Source organism: Saccopteryx bilineata, chromosome 1 (genome assembly GCF_036850765.1).
Source record: "Saccopteryx bilineata isolate mSacBil1 chromosome 1, mSacBil1_pri_phased_curated, whole genome shotgun sequence".
NCBI lineage: Eukaryota > Metazoa > Chordata > Mammalia > Chiroptera > Emballonuridae > Saccopteryx > Saccopteryx bilineata.
Window position 1 is genome coordinate 69,374,179 of NC_089490.1, and position 17,197 is coordinate 69,391,375.

The 17,197-nt window shown below is 36.1% G+C and overlaps 1 protein-coding gene across 1 annotated transcript in view; it reads left to right on the forward strand.

Moving 5' to 3' along the window:
- Nucleotides 1-17,197, forward strand: part of MANEA (mannosidase endo-alpha) — a 72,025-nt gene that overhangs the window by 41,775 nt on the left and 13,053 nt on the right. Inside the window, exon 3 of the mRNA XM_066254332.1 lies at nt 4,301-4,410. Within this exon, the coding sequence (XP_066110429.1) occupies nt 4,301-4,410 (110 nt within the window). The remainder of the gene's footprint in view (nt 1-4,300; nt 4,411-17,197) is intronic.

The following is a 17,197-nucleotide window of genomic DNA, read 5'->3' on the forward strand; positions in this document are numbered from 1 at the left end:
TTTCTTGTACACTAACCAGTTTTCTTACATTTTTGTGGGCTGGGTTCTCACCCTGCTCTATCTCTTTTCTGGATCTTTTGGAGTTTCGTGACCTTATCCTATCTGATCCTTACTCCAGATTTTCCTAGGCTACTCTCATCTCGTTTATGTCACCATTTTGGCTCCTATTGTGCATTCCTCAGTAGAGAAATTTGCCCTTTACTGGTTTTCCCTCCACTCCATAATTTGGGAAGGTGCCTGTTGTTCCCTGGGGAGATTGGTAGCCAGTCCTTCCTCCCGACTTGGAGGAGGGAGGGAGTGAGGGACGCTAATCTCCTTCTTGGGCAATGCAGCTATCCCCTGGAGTATCAGGTTTAATATCTGATTTCATGTATCCCCTTCATTTCATGTATCCCCTGTCCTTTTTAATTGCTAGCTACCTACTGTAACAATAGGAACTCAACTTTTTATTTGTATCAATTAGCCTGCAGTAAAATTTGTTTCATTATATATTGTCCTGTTTGAAGTCCAGGAACCTATCCACATTAAATGAAGACTTCCTGTACAAAGATAAAATTGGAATGTGGGGTAAAGTATGGGATAGTGTTAGGTATGTGGAAGTCATAATTGATACAATTAAGAAACTGAAACACAGTTACAGGATAAGAAAGAACAAAGAACATCCTTCCCAAGCCCTTAGAGCAGGGATCCCCAAACTTTTTACACAGGGGGCCAGTTCACTGTCCCTCAGACCGTTGGAGGGCCGGACTATAAAAAAAACTATGAATAAATCCCTATGCACACTGCACATATCTTTCTTTTTTTTTTTTTTTTTTTTTTTTTGCATTTTTCTGAAGCTGGAAACAGGGAGAGACAGTCAGACAGACTCCCGCATGCGCCCGACCAGGATCCACCCGGCACGCCCACCATGGGGCGACGCTCTGCCCACCAGGGGGCAATGCTCTGCCCATCCTGGGCGTCGCCATGTTGTGACCAGAGCCACTCTAGCGCCTGGGGCAGAGGCCACAGAGCCATCCCCAGCGCCTGGGCCATCTTTGCTCCGATGGAGCCTTGGCTGCGGGAGGGGAAGAAAGAGACAGAGAGGAAGGCGCGGCGGAGGGGTGGAGAAGCAAATGGGCGCTTCTCCTGTGTGCCCTGGCCGGGAATCGAACCCGGGTCCTCTGCACGCTAGGCCGACGCTCTACCGCTGAGCCAACCGGCCAGGGCTATATCTTATTTTAAAGTAAAAAAACAAAACGGGAACAAATACAATATTTAAAATAAAGAACAAGTAAATTTAAATCAACAAACTGACCAGTATTTCAATGGGAACTATGCTCCTCTCACTGACCACCAATGAAAGAGGTGCCCCTTCTGGAAGTGCGGCGGGGGCCGGATAAATGGCCTCAGGGGGCCGCATGCGGCCCGTGGGGCCGTAGTTTGGGGACCCCTGCCTTAGAATATACCTTCAAGGAGGATAGGGAGACAAGAATGAGATGGGTGTTAGGAGAATCAGAGTAATGTACCAATGCTATCCAATAAAACTTTCCATGATAATGAGAATGTTCTGTAACTGTGCTGTCCAATACAGTAGAAAAAAAACTAGCCACTTTAAAGTTAGAGGACATCATAAGCATTGGCAATGAGGGTGTTAATTTACTGATGTTTAAGGACTGACTTCCTTGCTCACTTTTCTCACATCGCATTTTCACTTCAATTTGGACAGGTACTTGCTTCATTTCTTTGGCTCTAAGAAGCGTTTGTTCATATTTATTTAGTAATTTGTTTTCTTTGGAATTATTGGTCTAAGTAATATATTAGAAACAGGAGTCTTGTTTTTAATTTCATGGAAAATGCTGTGTTCATAGTTTTCCTGAACTTCGTGGCATAATCTTTTTGCATGTACCACCTTTGTTTCTCCTGATTTTTTTATCCATTTTTTTGCAGGACTTTTTCATAGGTCCATGTTGACAAAGTTTTAATCTTCACTCGTCTTTTCTTTGGTGGCATTCTTCTTATAGGCTAGTAGGCAGCTTGAAAGTTTGATCAGTTGTCTCTAGACACTTTCCTCATTGATTTATTTTTCTAGATACAACTGCCTTCATGGCTAGCCAAAAGCTTTATTCAAGCCCTGCATGTTGTAGATCAGGAATCCCCAAACTTTTTACACAGGGGGCCAGTTCACTGTCCCTCAGACCGTTGGAGGGCCAGACTACAAAAAACTATGAACAAATCCCTATGCACACTGCACATATCTTATTTTAAAGTAAAAAAAAAACCAAAATGGGAACAAATACAATATTTAAAGTAAAGAACAAGTAAATTTAAATCAACAAACTAACCAGTATTTCAATAGGAACTATGTGCCTGCTTTTGGCTAATGAGATGGTCAATGTCCAGTTCCATATTTGTCACTGCTAACCCTAACAAGTGATATGATGCGCTTCCGGAGCTGAGACGCGTGCGTCCCATGTCACTGGAAGTAGTACTGTATGTGAGCGACGCTGCGCATTGTGGCACCACCATATACAGTACTCCAGGAGCACAGGATGCATCTGCACTGACCTCTCACTGACCACCAATAAAAGATGTACCCCTTCTGGAAGTGCAGCGGGGGGCCGGATAAATGGCCTCTGGGGGCCACATGCGGCCCGCGGGCCATAGTTTGGGGACCCCTGTTGTAGATACTACTTCTACCTCTTGTGGTCTTGTTACTGTTCTTATTAGGGGGCATTGACTTTTTTTTCTCAACCTTAATGACAGTCCTTCCTGTTTTGTTCCTGTAGATGGGACTGCTCTGTACATGGCATGCCTGCTGTCAAGTTTAAATCTTCTAATTTCATTCTTTGCTAATTTCTAACCTTGCATTTTTTGTAATCCACATGCATCTCTTGGTACCATTGTTTTTTTTTCTCCCTGCCTTAAAGGCTCTGTTGATTGATTTAGAAATACCTACCATTTTTCTAATGACCTCTCATTTCTTTCTATATGTAACGAGGTGTTGAATTAGTTGGTTTTGGATATTCCTTCTTCAGTTAGTGATTTATTTGCATTACTATGCTTCTAAAAATTTTTTTTGATAATTAATCAGTTTAAAAGTGGCACAGTGGATAGAGCATCAGACTGGGACATGGAGGACTCAGGTTCGAAACCCCAAGGTCACCAGCTTGAGCCCAAGGTTGCTGGCTTGAGCAAGGGGTCACTTAGTCTGCTGTAGCCCCCCAGTCAAGGCTCATATGAGAAAGCAATCAATGAACAAATAAGGTGCCACAACAAAGAATTGATGCTTCTCATTTCTGTCTTTTACTGTCTGTCTGTCCCTATCCGTCCCTCTGTCTGTGTCACAAAAAATAAGCAATAAGTAGGTAGGTACAACAGAGAAACTTAACTTTTTTAATTGTTTCGAATCTATTGTTAGAAGATACCGATGCTCACAAAAGTCGGCACATGAACGTTTATAGAACCTTTATTCGTAATTTCCCCAAACTGGATGCAACCAAGATGTCTTTCAGTAGGTGCATGGATAAACAAAATGTGATATTTTCATACAACGGGATATTATGCAGCAATAAAAGAAATGAGCTATAAAATCCATAAAAACACATGAATAAACCTTAAATGCATATTTCTATTTGTGAGAAGCCAGTTTGAAAAAAGTTATTTTTTGATTCCACCTAGAAGACAGTCTAAAACAAGCAATACTATAGAGGGTAGTAAAAAGATCAATTATTGTTAAGGGAATTAACGGAGGAGAGAGAGGAAGGATAAATAGGCGAACCACACAGAGTTGAGGGAGCAGTAAAACTGGTCTGTATGATGCTGTAATAGTGGACAGATAGCATACATTTGTCAAAAGCCATAGAACTGTACAACAGAAGAGTGAACCCTAATGTAATCTCTGGACTTCAGTTAATAATGATGTATTAATATTAGTTCATCACTTGTAACAAATGTATCACTTTAATGCAAGATGTTAATAATAATAGAAACTATGTGGGATGGAGAGAGCTTGGGTAGAAGGGGAGTATATGGGAACTCTGCACTTTCTATGCAGTTTTTCTATAAACCTAAAATTTATTCTAGGAAATAAAAAGCTATTAACAAATACTGATGCCTAATAGAGTTTATAAAATTGACCATACAAAGTAATCTAAAAATCATAGGTAGTATCTAACTAATGTAATAAAACAATGCTAATTAAGTGAAAATGTTTCCTCTTTGTTTCTCATTCTGCCCCTCGCCACCATTTTTTTTAAAAGAATACCTGCAACTATGTCTGTTTCTGTGTTCATTCATTTTTCTTTTTGATCTTTTCTGTTAGGTGTACTAGCCCTATCTTGGTACCCACCTGGTTCAAATGATGAGAATGGAGTACCTACTGATGACTTGGTACCAACTATAATGGATAAAGCTCATAAATATAATCTAAAGGTATTTTATTATGTATTTTTATTGAGGTATAATTGACATATTAGTTTTAGGTGTTCAGTATGATCAATATATGTATATATTGTGAAAGTCATCTCAGTAAGTCTTGTAAGTATCCATCACCATACATAGATTTTGTCTTGTGATAAGGATTTATAAGATCTGTTCTCTTAGCATCTTTCAAATACACAATGTGGTATTATTAACGATAGTTCCTGTGTTGTACTTTAAATCTCAGGACTTACCATTTTTATGACTGGAAATTTATACCTTTTATTATCTTCACATACACGTCACCCCCAAATTAGGTAACTATAATCTGTTCTCTGCTGGTGTGAGTTGTTGGTTGTTGACATTTTTAAGATTCCACATTTAAGTGAGATCATGAAGTATTTGACAAGAGTTCTTTTACTTAGCATAATGCTTTAAAGATCCATTCATGTTGTAAAAAGTCACAAAATTTCCATTTTTATAGCTGAATAATATTCCATACATATACCACATTTTCTATGTTCATTTTTTCATTAATGGACACTTCCATTGTTTTCATTGCTTGACTATTATAAATAATGATGTAATGAGTATCAGATATCTTTTCCAGTAAGTATTTCTATTCCCTTCAGATAAATACCTGAAGGGGAATTGATAAATCATATAGTAGTTCTATTTTTAACTTTTTGAGGAACCTCATTAGTGTTTACATAATCAGTTTCTAACTCCACTAACAGTTCACAAGGGTTCTATTTTCTCCACATCCTTGCAAACATTTGTTACTTCTTTTTTGATAGTAGGCATTCCGACAGGTCTGAGGTGTTCTGTGGCTTTGATTTGCATTTCCCTGATAATTGAGTTAAATGCCATTTTATTTATTTGTTGACCATATGGATGATTTCTTTGGGGAAAAAAATATGTCTATTCAGAACTTCTACCTATTTTTAAATCAGATTTGTGTTTTTGTTTTTTTGTTTTTTTCTCCACCGCTTTCCCTCTCCTCCCCCTCTTTCTCCTCTTCCTCCTTTTATTCTTCTTTCTCCTTTTCTTCTTCTTTCTCCTTCTTCTTCCTCCACCTCCTTCTTTTTGGCTATTGAGTTGTGTAACTTCTTTATAAGCTTTGGATATTAATCCCTTATCAGATACTTGATTTGCAAATGTTTTCTCCCATTTGGTAGATTGTCCATCTTGTTGACAGTTTTCTTTGCTGTGCAGAAACCTTTTAGGTTGATGTACTATCATTTTATTGTATTTTTCTCAAGATACTTTTTTTTCTGGTTATTTTTCTAGTCATTTAGTTGTACAATAGCATGTTGTTTAATCTACATATACCTGTGAGTTTTCCAGTTTTCTTCTAGTTATTGATTTCTAGTTTTATACCATTATGGTCTAAAAAGATGCTTGATAAAATTTCAGTCTTAAATTTTTTGAGACTTGTTTTGTGGCCTAACATGTTATGTATACTGGAGAATGTTCTATGTGCACTTGAGAAGAATATATATTTTGATACTTTTGGATGGAATTTTCTATATATGTTTCTTAACTGTACCTGATATAATACGTCATTTAAGATCAATGTTTCCTTGTTGATTTTCTGTCTGGATATTCTATCCATTGGTGAAAGTAAGGTATTAAAGTCTCCTACTATTATTTTAGTTCTCCCTGTTTTACCTTTTAATTTTGATAACATTTGCTTTTTATATTTAGGTGTCCCTATAATGGTTGGGTAATTATTTAAAGATATTATATTCTCTTGTTGAATTGATACCTTTATATATTGATTTTCTTTGTTTCTGATTACAGACTTTTCTTAATGTCTAATTTGTGTTATATAAATGTACAGCCCATGCTGTCTTTCGGTTTTCATGTGCATGGAATATATATAATTTGTTTTCATTGCCCCATTTTCAGACTGTGTATGTTCTTACATCTGAAGTGAGACTTTTGTAATTAACATAGAGAAGAGTCTTTTTTTTTAATCCATTCAGCCATCCTTTTTCTTTTTTTTCTTTTTTTTTTTTTTTTTTGAGGGGTAGAGGCAGAATTTAATCTATTTATACTTAAGGTAGTTATTGATACCTTAAGGTATGGGATTTTGCTAATTTAATTGTTTTATAGCATCATTGTAATTCTTTTGTTTCTAGCTTTTCACGTCTCTTTATTTATTTTTTAAATCCAGTTGTCTGGAATTTTATGATTTAAAGACTTAAATGTAAGACTTACATTTAAAGTCTTACATTTAAGGTCTTTTTTATTCATTTTAATTGGGTGACATAATCAATCAGGGTACATAAGTTCAGAGAAAATATCTCCATGTTATTTTCACATTTGATTATGTTGCATACCCATCACCCAAAGTCATATAGTCTTCTGTCACCTTCTATCTGGTTTTTTTTTTTTTTTTTTTTTTTTTTTTTCATTTTTCTGAAGCTGGAAACGGGGAGAGACAGTCAGACAGACTCCCGCATGCGCCCGACCGGGATCCACCCGGCACGCCCACCATGGGGCGACGCTCTGCCCACCAGGGGGCGATGCTCTGCCCCTCTGGGGCGTCGCCATGTTGCGACCAGAGCCACTCTAGCGCCTGAGGCAGAGGCCACAGAGCCATCCCCAGCGCCCGGGCCATCTTTGCTCCAATGGAGCCTTAGCTGCGGGAGGGGAAGAGAGAGACAGAGAGGAAAGCGCGGCGGAGGGGTGGAGAAGCAAATGGGCGCTTCTCCTGTGTGCCCTGGCCGGGAATCGAACCCGGGTCCTCCGCACGCTAGGCCGACGCTCTACCGCTGAGCCAACCGGCCAGGGCTCTATCTGGTTTTCTTTGTGCCCCTCCTCTCTCCTCACCCCCTCTCTTCCCCTCCCCACCCCCGGTAACCACCACACTCTTGTCCCTGTCTCTGAGTCTCATTTTTATGTCCCACCTATGTATGGAATCATATAGTTCTTAGTTTTTTTCTGATTTACTTATTTCACTCAGTATAACGTTATAAAGGTCCATCCATGTTGTTGTAAATGATCCGATGTCATCCTTTCTTATGGCTGAGTAGTATTCCATAGTATATATGTACCACATCTTCTTTATCCATTCATCTATTGAAGGGCTTTTTGGTTGTTTCCATGTCTTGGCCACTGTGAACAATGCTGCAATGAACATGGTGCTGCATGTGTCTTTACGTACCAGTGTTTTTGAGTTATGTTGGTATATTCCCAGTAGAGGGATTGCTGGGTCATATGGTAATTCTATTTTTAATTTTTTGAGGAACCACCCTACTTTCTTCCATAGTGGTTGTACTACTTTACATTCTCACCAACAGTGGATGAGGGTTCCTTTTTCTCCACAGCCTCTCCAACATTTAGTTATTACCTGTCTTGTTGATAACAACTAATCTAACAGGTATGAAGTGGTATCTCATTGTAGTTTTGATTTGCATTTCTCTAATAGCTAATGAAGATGAGCATCTTTTCATATATCTGTTGGCCATTTGTATTTCTTCCTGGGAGAAGTGTCTGTTCATGTCCTCTTCCCATTTTTTTATTGGATTGTTTGCTTGTTGTTGAGTTTTATGAGTTCGTTGTGTATTTTGGATATTAGGTCCTTATCTGAGCTGTTGTTTGAAAATATCATCTCCCATTCAGTTGGCTGTCTGTTTTGTTGTCAGTTTCTCTTGCTGTGCAAAAACTTCTTAGTCTGCTGTGGTCCCATTCATTTATCTTTGCCTTCACTTCCCTTGCCTTTGGAATCAAATTCATAAAGTGCTCTTTGTAACCAAGGTCCATGAGTTTAGTACTTATGTTTTCTTCTATGTAATTTATTGTTTCAGGTCTTATATTTAGGTCTTTGATCCATTTTGAATTAATTTTAGTACAAGGGGACAAACCATAGTCGAGTTTCATTCTGTTGCATGTGGTTTTCCAGTATTCTCAGCACCATTTGTTGAAGAGGCTTTCTTTTCTCCATTATGTGTTGTTGGCCCCTTTATCAAAGATGATTTGACCATATACATGTGATTTTATTTCTGGGCTTTCTATTCTGTTTCATTGGTCTGAGTGTCTATTTTTCTGCCAATACCATGCTGTTTTGATTATTGTGGTTCTATATTATAATTTGAAGTCAGGTATTGTAATGCCCTCAGCTTCGTTCTTTTTCCTTAGGATTGCTTTGGCTATTCAGGGTTTTTTATAGTTCCATATAAACCTGATGAATTTTTGTTCCATTTCTTTAAAAAATGACATTAGAATTTTGATAGGAATTGCATTAAATTTGTATATCGCTTTGGGTTATATAGTCATTTTGACTATATTTATTCTTCCTATCCAAGAACAAGGAATATTTTTTATTATATCTTTTTCGATTTCCCTTAACAATGCTTTGTAGTTTTCATTATATAGGTCCTTTACATTCTTTGTTACGTTTATTCCTAGGTATTTTATTTTCTTTTTTGTTGCAGCCATGAAGGGGACGGTTGCAATCCCCTTCTCTTTATTATTTGATGATTTTCTTTAGTGGTGGGCTTATTTGCATTCTCTTTATTTCTTTGTGTTTCTAATATAGGTTTTACTTTTTAGTCATCATGAGGCTTCCATAAAACAATTTATATTTGTAATAGTGTATTTTGTTGTAACCAATTAAATGTGAATACATTCAAAAGTTGGTACATTTTTTACACCATTTTGTTTATGTCAACATTTACATCTTTTTATCTTGTTTCCAGTAACAAATTATTGTAGTTATTTTTACTATTCATCCTTAATACTAACTTAATAAGAGATTAATTCATCACCTTTACAATATTAGGTGTTTCTGAATTTCAATATATATTTTCATCAATGAGATTTATACTTTTATATGTTTTCTTTTTACAAATTAGTGCACCCTTTTTTTAAGCTAAAAAAGTCCCTTTAACATTTCTTGTAAGGCTGGTCTATTGGTTATACTCTCTCTAGCTTTTGCTTTTGTGGAAAAATCTTTCTCATATAATTCTGAAGGATAATTTGCTCTGTGGAGTTTTCTAGGTTGGAAGTTTTCTTTTAAAAAGTGCTTTAGGCCCTGGCCGGTTGGCTCAGCGGTAGAGCGTCGGCCTGGCGTGCGGGGGATCCGGGTTTGATTCCCGGCCAGGGCACATAGGAGAAGCGCCCATTTGCTTCTCCACCCTCCCCCCTCCTTCCTCTCTGTCTCTTCCCCTCCCGCAGCGAAGGCTCCATTGGAGCAAAGATGGCCCGGGCGCTGGGGATGGCTCCTTGGCCTCTGCCCCAGGCGCTAGAGTGGCTCTGGTCGTGGCAGAGCGACGCCCCGGAGGGGCAGAGCATCGCCCCCTGGTGGGCAGAGCTTCGCCCCTGGTGGGCGTGCCGGGTGGATCCCAGTCGGGTGCATGCGGGAGTCTGTCTGACTGTCTCTCCCCATTTCCAGCTTCAGAAAAATACAAAAAAAAAAAAAAAAGTGCTTTAAACGTATCTTGCCAAGTACATAATATAGTATCTTTTTTCTTTTGCTTCTTTTAAGATTCTCTCCTTTAACTTTTGACTATTTTTAATATATCTGCTGTAGGGCTGTTTCAGTACATTTTATTTGGAACTGTCTGGGCGTACTGGATCTAGATGCCTGTTCCTTCCTCATTTTAGGGAAGTTTTCAGCTATTTTTACAGTCAAACTCTTGGGTGATACTACAGTCATCCAATTTTTTCTTGTGGCAGTTGACAGGCCACAGTTTCTTCCAGCTGTTGAAATGGGAGTTTTAGTTCTTCATATAAGCCTTTCTATAGCTACCTGCGTTTTATGACAAGGGAGCTGGATTCCCAATAGTAAATGATCAGAGAGAGAGTCCAGTAGAAAAGCTCGAGTCTTTCCTTGAGCTAATCTTGGCAATAATATCATTTCCACCTTGTTCCATTGGTTTATACACTGATAAACCAACCTTGTTACAATGCAAGAGGCAACTGCACAGATCATGAATATAATATTCTGTAGTAATAGCTTAATTCTGATTCAAAAACTAAATGATAGCACAAGAAAGAGGTTCACAGGCTGATCTTACTTATGAAAACACATGCAAAATTTCTAAAGAAGACTTAGATAAGAAGTGTTTATTTGAAAGAATATTAAGAATGGTTTCAAGAGTATGAAATCTGAATTCGGATCACCTATATCCTGTCTCAACCACTTACTAGCTATGTATGTTACTCTTGTGTCTCAGTTCCCTCATCTCTCAAATGGAAAAACTAACAAAATCTACCTTATAGAGTGGTTATAAGATTATGTGAGGTACTATAATATATAAAGTATTTAGTGTTTGGCACGGAGTAAGCACTTTTTAAGTGTTAAGTAAACAAAACTTAATTGCTTATTTACAGAAGATGAAACATGGTTATATTACTAGATACCGAAATTGTGAGGAGATAAAAACTCATTACTAATAAAACTTAACAATGAAACTTTTTTCAGTTGGTAAATGGTATCTTTTAGTAATCTATATCAAATACCATACTTAATGGAGAAGCAGTTATGTCAAGATCAAGAATGCCATTCATCATCAGTATTATTTAATATTGTAGATATTAGGGGGGAAAAAGCAGTTTAAAATATAAAAAAAAGTTATGTTTAATGATATATATATATTTTTGTAAATGGAATATCCTGAAAAACCCCAGTAATGTGTCTGGAACCAAAAAATATGCAAGTCAGTAGGATTCCTGTATTGGGGCGGAGGGGAATGGGGAAGTAGCATAACAAAGATATACAAAAAATCTTGGCTTTTTTTTTTTTTTTTTTACAGAGACAGAGAGAGAGTCAAAGAGAGGGATAGATAGGGACAGACAGACAGGAATGGAGAGAGATGAGAAGCATCAATCATCAGTTTTTTGTTGTGACACCTTAGTTGTTCATTGATTGCTTTCTCATATGTGCCTTGACCATGGGCCTTCAGCAGACCGAGTAACCCCTTGCTCGAGCCAGCAACCTTGGGTCCAAGCTAGTGAGCTTTGCTCAAACCAGATGTGCCTGCGCTCAAACTGGCGACCTCGGGGTCTCGAACCTGGGCCCACGGCATCCCAGTCCTACGCTCTATCCACTGCGCCACTGCCTAGTCAGGTGAAATCTTGGCATTTTAATAAAGGATGTGAAGAGCATGGAAAAGTGGAGTAACATAAAGTTGATGGGAAGATTCAAAAATTGATAAAATGGCCGCTCTAATTTTTAATATTATTTATAATTTATTATGTATTAATGTAATGCAATCCCAATTAAAACTTCCAAAGAAATTTTCAGTGTGGAATTTGACAGATTAATCCTAAAGTTTATCAATGTATTTAAAAATGTTCATTAATGAGGGGGAAACTTTTCTTCCCAGATACCAAAATGTACAATAAAACTGCAGTAATTAAGAGTGTGGCATTAGCATCAATGTACAAGAAAGAAAACAGATCATGAAACACAATCCAGAAACATGGCACTTTATAAAGTTTTTTTTTGTTTGTTTGTTTGTTTTTTTTGACAGAGAGAGACAGAGAGAGGGACAGATAGGAACAGACAGACAGTAAGGGAGAGAGATGAGAAGCATCAATTCTTCATTGCTGCACCTTAGTTGTTCGTTGACTGCTTTCTCATATGTGCCTTGACTGGGGGGCTACAGCAGAGCAAGTAACTCCTTGCTCAAGCCAGCGACCTTGGGCTTCAAGCAGCGACCTTTGGGCTTATGTTGGTGACCTGCATCCCAGTCTGATGCTCTGTCTACTGTGCCACCACCTGGTCAGGCTATTTAATCTTATATTCATGATATTAGTTTAGTTTTTTTACATTATCCATATTGCTGTTTTGTGTCCCTTGGCATTTCTAATATTTCTGCTTTTCAGATTACTAATTTATACTTGTTTATGCTTGTTCTTCTATGCAGTGTATTTGCAAATTTTTAATTAAATTTATTGGGATAGTATTGGTTAATAACATTCGTAAGTTTCAAGTGTACAATTCTGTAATACCTTATCAGTATATTGCATTGTGTTCACCACCCAAGGTCTAGTCTCCTTCCACTGCTGTATATGTTACCTCCTTTATTCTCTTCATCCTCCTTTCATACCCCTCCTCTTTGGTAACCACTATACTTTTGACTTTTATCTATGAGGGCTTTTTTGTTGTTTTGTTTTGTTTTCTAGATTCCACATATAAGTGAAGTCTTAATATTTGTCTTTTTCTGTCTGACTTATATCACTCATTTCACTTAACATGATACTCTCGGGATCGGTCCATGTTGTGCAAATGGCAGTATTTCATTATTTCTTATGATGTATGTACTACATCATCTTATTTAATTATCCACCAAAGGACACTTAGGCTGTTTCTATACTTTGGCATTTTAAATAATGTTGCATGGCTATTTTAAATAATGTTGCAGTGAACATAGCACTGCATATATCTTTTTTTGGATTACTTTGGATAAATAAGCAAAAGAAGAATTACTGGATCATATGGTAGTTCTATTTTTAATTTTTTGAGAAACCTCTATACTGTTTCCATATGAGCCACACCAATTTGCAGTTCCACCAAGAGTGCACAAGAGTTTCCTTTAATCCACATCTTCACCAGCACTTACTTATTGATTTATTGATGATAGCCATTCAGGTATGAGATGATATCTCACTGTTGTTATAATTTGCATTTCCCTGATGATTGGTGATGTTGAGCATCTTTTCATATGTCTGTTGGCCTTCTATGTATGTCCTAATTGGAGAAATGTCTATTCAGGTCTCCTCTGCCCATTTTTACTCAGACTGATTTTTTTGGTGTTAAGTTGTCTGAATGCCTTGTGTATTTTGGATATTAAACCCTTTTCAGATGTATTATCAGTGAATGTCTTATTACATTTAGTAGGTTGTCTTTGTTTTGTTGATTTCCTTTGTTATGCAAAAACTTTTTAGTTTGATATACTGCCATATTTAAAATTTTTTGTTGTTGTTTCCTTGCCCAAGGAGAAATGTCCATAAAGGTATTACTAAAAGCAATGACAAAGAGTTTATTATTTATGTTTTCTTTTATTAGTTTTATGGTTTCAGGTCTTATGTTTAACTTTTAACCCATTTTGACTTTATTCTTGTATGTGGAGTAAGAAAGTGATCTAGTTTTATTTTATTTATTTTTGTATGTATGTATGTATCTGTTCAGTTTTTCAGGACTCTCTTTACCACATTGCATAGTCTTGTCTCCTTGTCATAGACTAATTGACTTTTTGGTAAGAGTTTATTTCTGGGCTCTCTGTTCTGTCCCATTGATCTTTGTGTCTGTTTTTAAGCAAGCACCATGTTGTTTTGATTAATATAACCTTGTAGTATAGTTTGATGTCAGGTAGCATGGCACCTCCAACTTTGTTGTTCTTTCTGAAGATTGCTTTGGCTTTTTGGGATCTTTTGTGGTTTCACACAGATTTTAATATTATTTGTTGTAGGTTTGTGAAAAATGCCAATAGTATTCTGATAGGCATTGTGTTGAATCTGTAGATTGCATTGGGTGGTATGGACATTTTAACAATGTTAATTGCTCCTATCTATGAGAATGGTAGATGATGGTTCCATTTATTTGTATCTTCAGTTTTTTTTTCTTAAGTGCCTTATTTTTTTGAATACAGGTCTTTTACTTCCTTAGATAAATTTAGCCCTAGATATTTTATTTTTTTAATGCCATCATAAATAGGATTATTTTATTACTTTCTCTTTCTGATAATTCATCCTTAGTGTATAAAAATATAACTGATTTCTGAATATTCATTTTGTATTTTGATACCATATTGAATTTATTTATTAGTTTTTATAGTTATTTGGTGGAATCCATAGGGTATTCTCTATATAGTATGATGTCATCTGCATATAATAACAGTCTTAAAACTGTACTTCCCTTCTAATGTGTATGCCTTTTCTTTTCCTTGTTTCATTGCAATTAGAACTTCTAGTACTTGAATAAAAGTGGTAAAAGTGGGTATCCTTGTCTTGTTCCTAATCTTAAATGATGCTAGATTTTATTAAATGCTTTTTCACCCTTCATGTTGTTTAGTGGTGTAGCACCTAAATTGATTTGCAGATACTGAACCAACCTGTATTTTCCACTTGATCTTAATGTATTGCTGAATTCAGTATCCTAGTATTTGTTGAGGATTTTTGCATCAGTTATTTCTAGTAATTCTAGTTTGGGAATTTGTTGAGTATAAATGTTTATAGTAATTTCTTTTGATCCTTTGTATTTCTTTGGTTCAGTTATAACATCTCTTAAATTTCTGAGTTTATTTATTGGAGTCCTCTCTTTATTTCATGGTGAAATAGCTAAACATTTGTCAGTTTTATTTTTAAAAAAAACTGGGTGGTTTTTTTTTAATTTTATTGGTCTTTCCTATTGTTTATTTTCTCTATTTCTTTAATTCCTGCTTTGATCTTTGTTTTTTTCCTTCCTTCTACTAACTTAATTCATTCTTTTTCTAATTCTCTGAGGTATAAAGTTATGTTTTTTATTTGAGACTTGTTTCTTGAGGTATGCATTTATCACTATGAACTTTCCTTTTAAAACGTTTTTTGCTGCATCCCATAAATATTTCTATGTTATAATTTCCTTTTCATCTTTTCTCAGAGTATTTTTTATTTTCCTTTTGTTTACTTTTTGGAGTAATTGTTCAGTAACATGTTGTTTAATCTTCACATACAGTATTTGTGGATTATTCAGTTTTCATCCTGTGATTGATTTCTGCTTTCATACCCATATGTGATTCAAAAGATGCTTGCTATGATTTCAATCTTCTTATATTCATTAAGACTTTCTTTTGAGGCTTAACATATTATCTGTCCTAGAGAATGTTTCATGTTCACTAGAGAAGAATGAGTACTCTGTTGCTTTTGGATGGAACAATCTGCTTATATCTGTTATACCTATCTGATCTGATGTCATTTGGCTGATGTTTCTTTATTGATTTTCTGTCTGGATAATTTATTCATTGAAGTAAATAGGGTATTAATGCCCCATACTATTATTGTATTGCTCTTTATTTAATTCTTGTGGTCTGTTAACATTGACTCTATATAGGTGCTCTTATGTTGAGTGCCTTAATATTTACAAATGTTATATCCTTCTATTCGGTTATGCAACTCTCTTTATTTGCCTCTTATTACAGTCCTTGTTTTAAAAGTTTATATTCTTTTTTGAGAATCAGAGATAGGGACAGACAGACAGGAAGGGGGGAAAGATGAGAAGCATCAATTTTTTGTTGCAGCGCCTTAGTTGTTTATTGATTGCTTTCTCATTTGTGCCTTGATGAGGGGGTTCTACAGCAGAGTGAGTAACCCCTTACTCAAGCCAGTGACCTTGGGCTCAACTTAGTGAGCATGGGGTCATAGACATGACAAGCTGGTCAAGCCAGCGACACTGCGCTCAAGCTGATAAGCCCATGCTCAAGCTTGTGACCTTGGGGTTTTGAACCTGGGTCCTTCGCATCCCAGTCCAACACTATCCCACTGTGCCACCACCTGCTCAGGTGAAAAGTTTATTTTGTTTAGTATAATTATAGCTGCCCCAGCTTTCTTTGAGTTTTACTTTTTGAAATATATTTTGCCGTTTCTTCCCTTTCAGACTATAACTTTTTTTACATCTGAAGTAAGACACTTATTGGTTGAATATAGATTGGCCTTGTTTTTTTAATTGATTTACCTTCTCTATCTTTTGATGAAAGAATTTATTCCATTTACATTAAAACTAATTATTTATAGGTATGAACTTATTGCCCTTTTGTTTGTTTTTGGCTGTTTAATAGTGCTTCCTTTTTCTCTTGCTCTCTTCCTGTATGGTTTGATAACTTTATTTAATGATATGATTAGATCCTTTTCCATCATCCGTTGTGTGTCTGTTATTGTTTTGTGTTGCTGTGTGGCTTACATATAACAATGTGTATTTATAATAGCCTATTCCAGTTTATAAAATAAGTTTGAAACCATTCTAAAACTGTATATTTTTATTCTCCGTTGTTACATTTTGTTTTGGTTGTCATATTTTTTAATCTTCTGAATCCCTTAACTGGTTATTTTTATTACTTTTGCATTTTAATCTTATCAGTATTATAAATGATTAATCAACTGCCTTTAGTATGTATTTACCTTTCCTAGTAAGATTTATACTTTGAATTGTTTTCTTGTTACTACAATATTTAGTGCCCTTTATTTTCAGCTTAAACCTTTTTAAACATTTTTTGTATGTCTGGTTTAGTGGTGTTAAACCTCTTTAGCTTTTTCTTGTCTGGAAAGTGATTTCTACTTCAATTCTGAAGGATATTTTTGCTAGGCAGAGTATTTTTGGTTGGAAGTTCTGTTTTGGGTTTGTTTTTTCTTTCTTTCTGCACTTTGAATATGCTGTCACTCCATTCTGTCCTGCAAACAGTTTCTGCTCCAAAAAACTGATTTTTATGGGGGTTCCCTTATGTATAACAATTTGTTTTCTTTCTTGCTGCTTTTAAGAGTCTCTTCTTGTCTTTAGCGTTTAACATCTTAATTATGTCCTGTGGATCTCTTTGAGTTCATATCATTTGTAAAGCTAGGTGTTTTTCACATGGAAGTGTTTCATCATTATTTATTCAAGTAAGTTTTCTGCTGCTTTCTTATTCTGGGAATTCTATAATGCATGTTAGTTGGCTTGGTTTTAAAATAAGTTTCTTATTCTAGCTTTTTTATTTTTTATTCTTGTTTCTTGTTGCTACTCTTACTCTTTGAGTTTTCCTGCCCTCTCTTCAAGTTCACTGATTCTGTCTTCTATTTCATCTAGTCCTTTGTTGAACCCTCTAATTTATTTCTC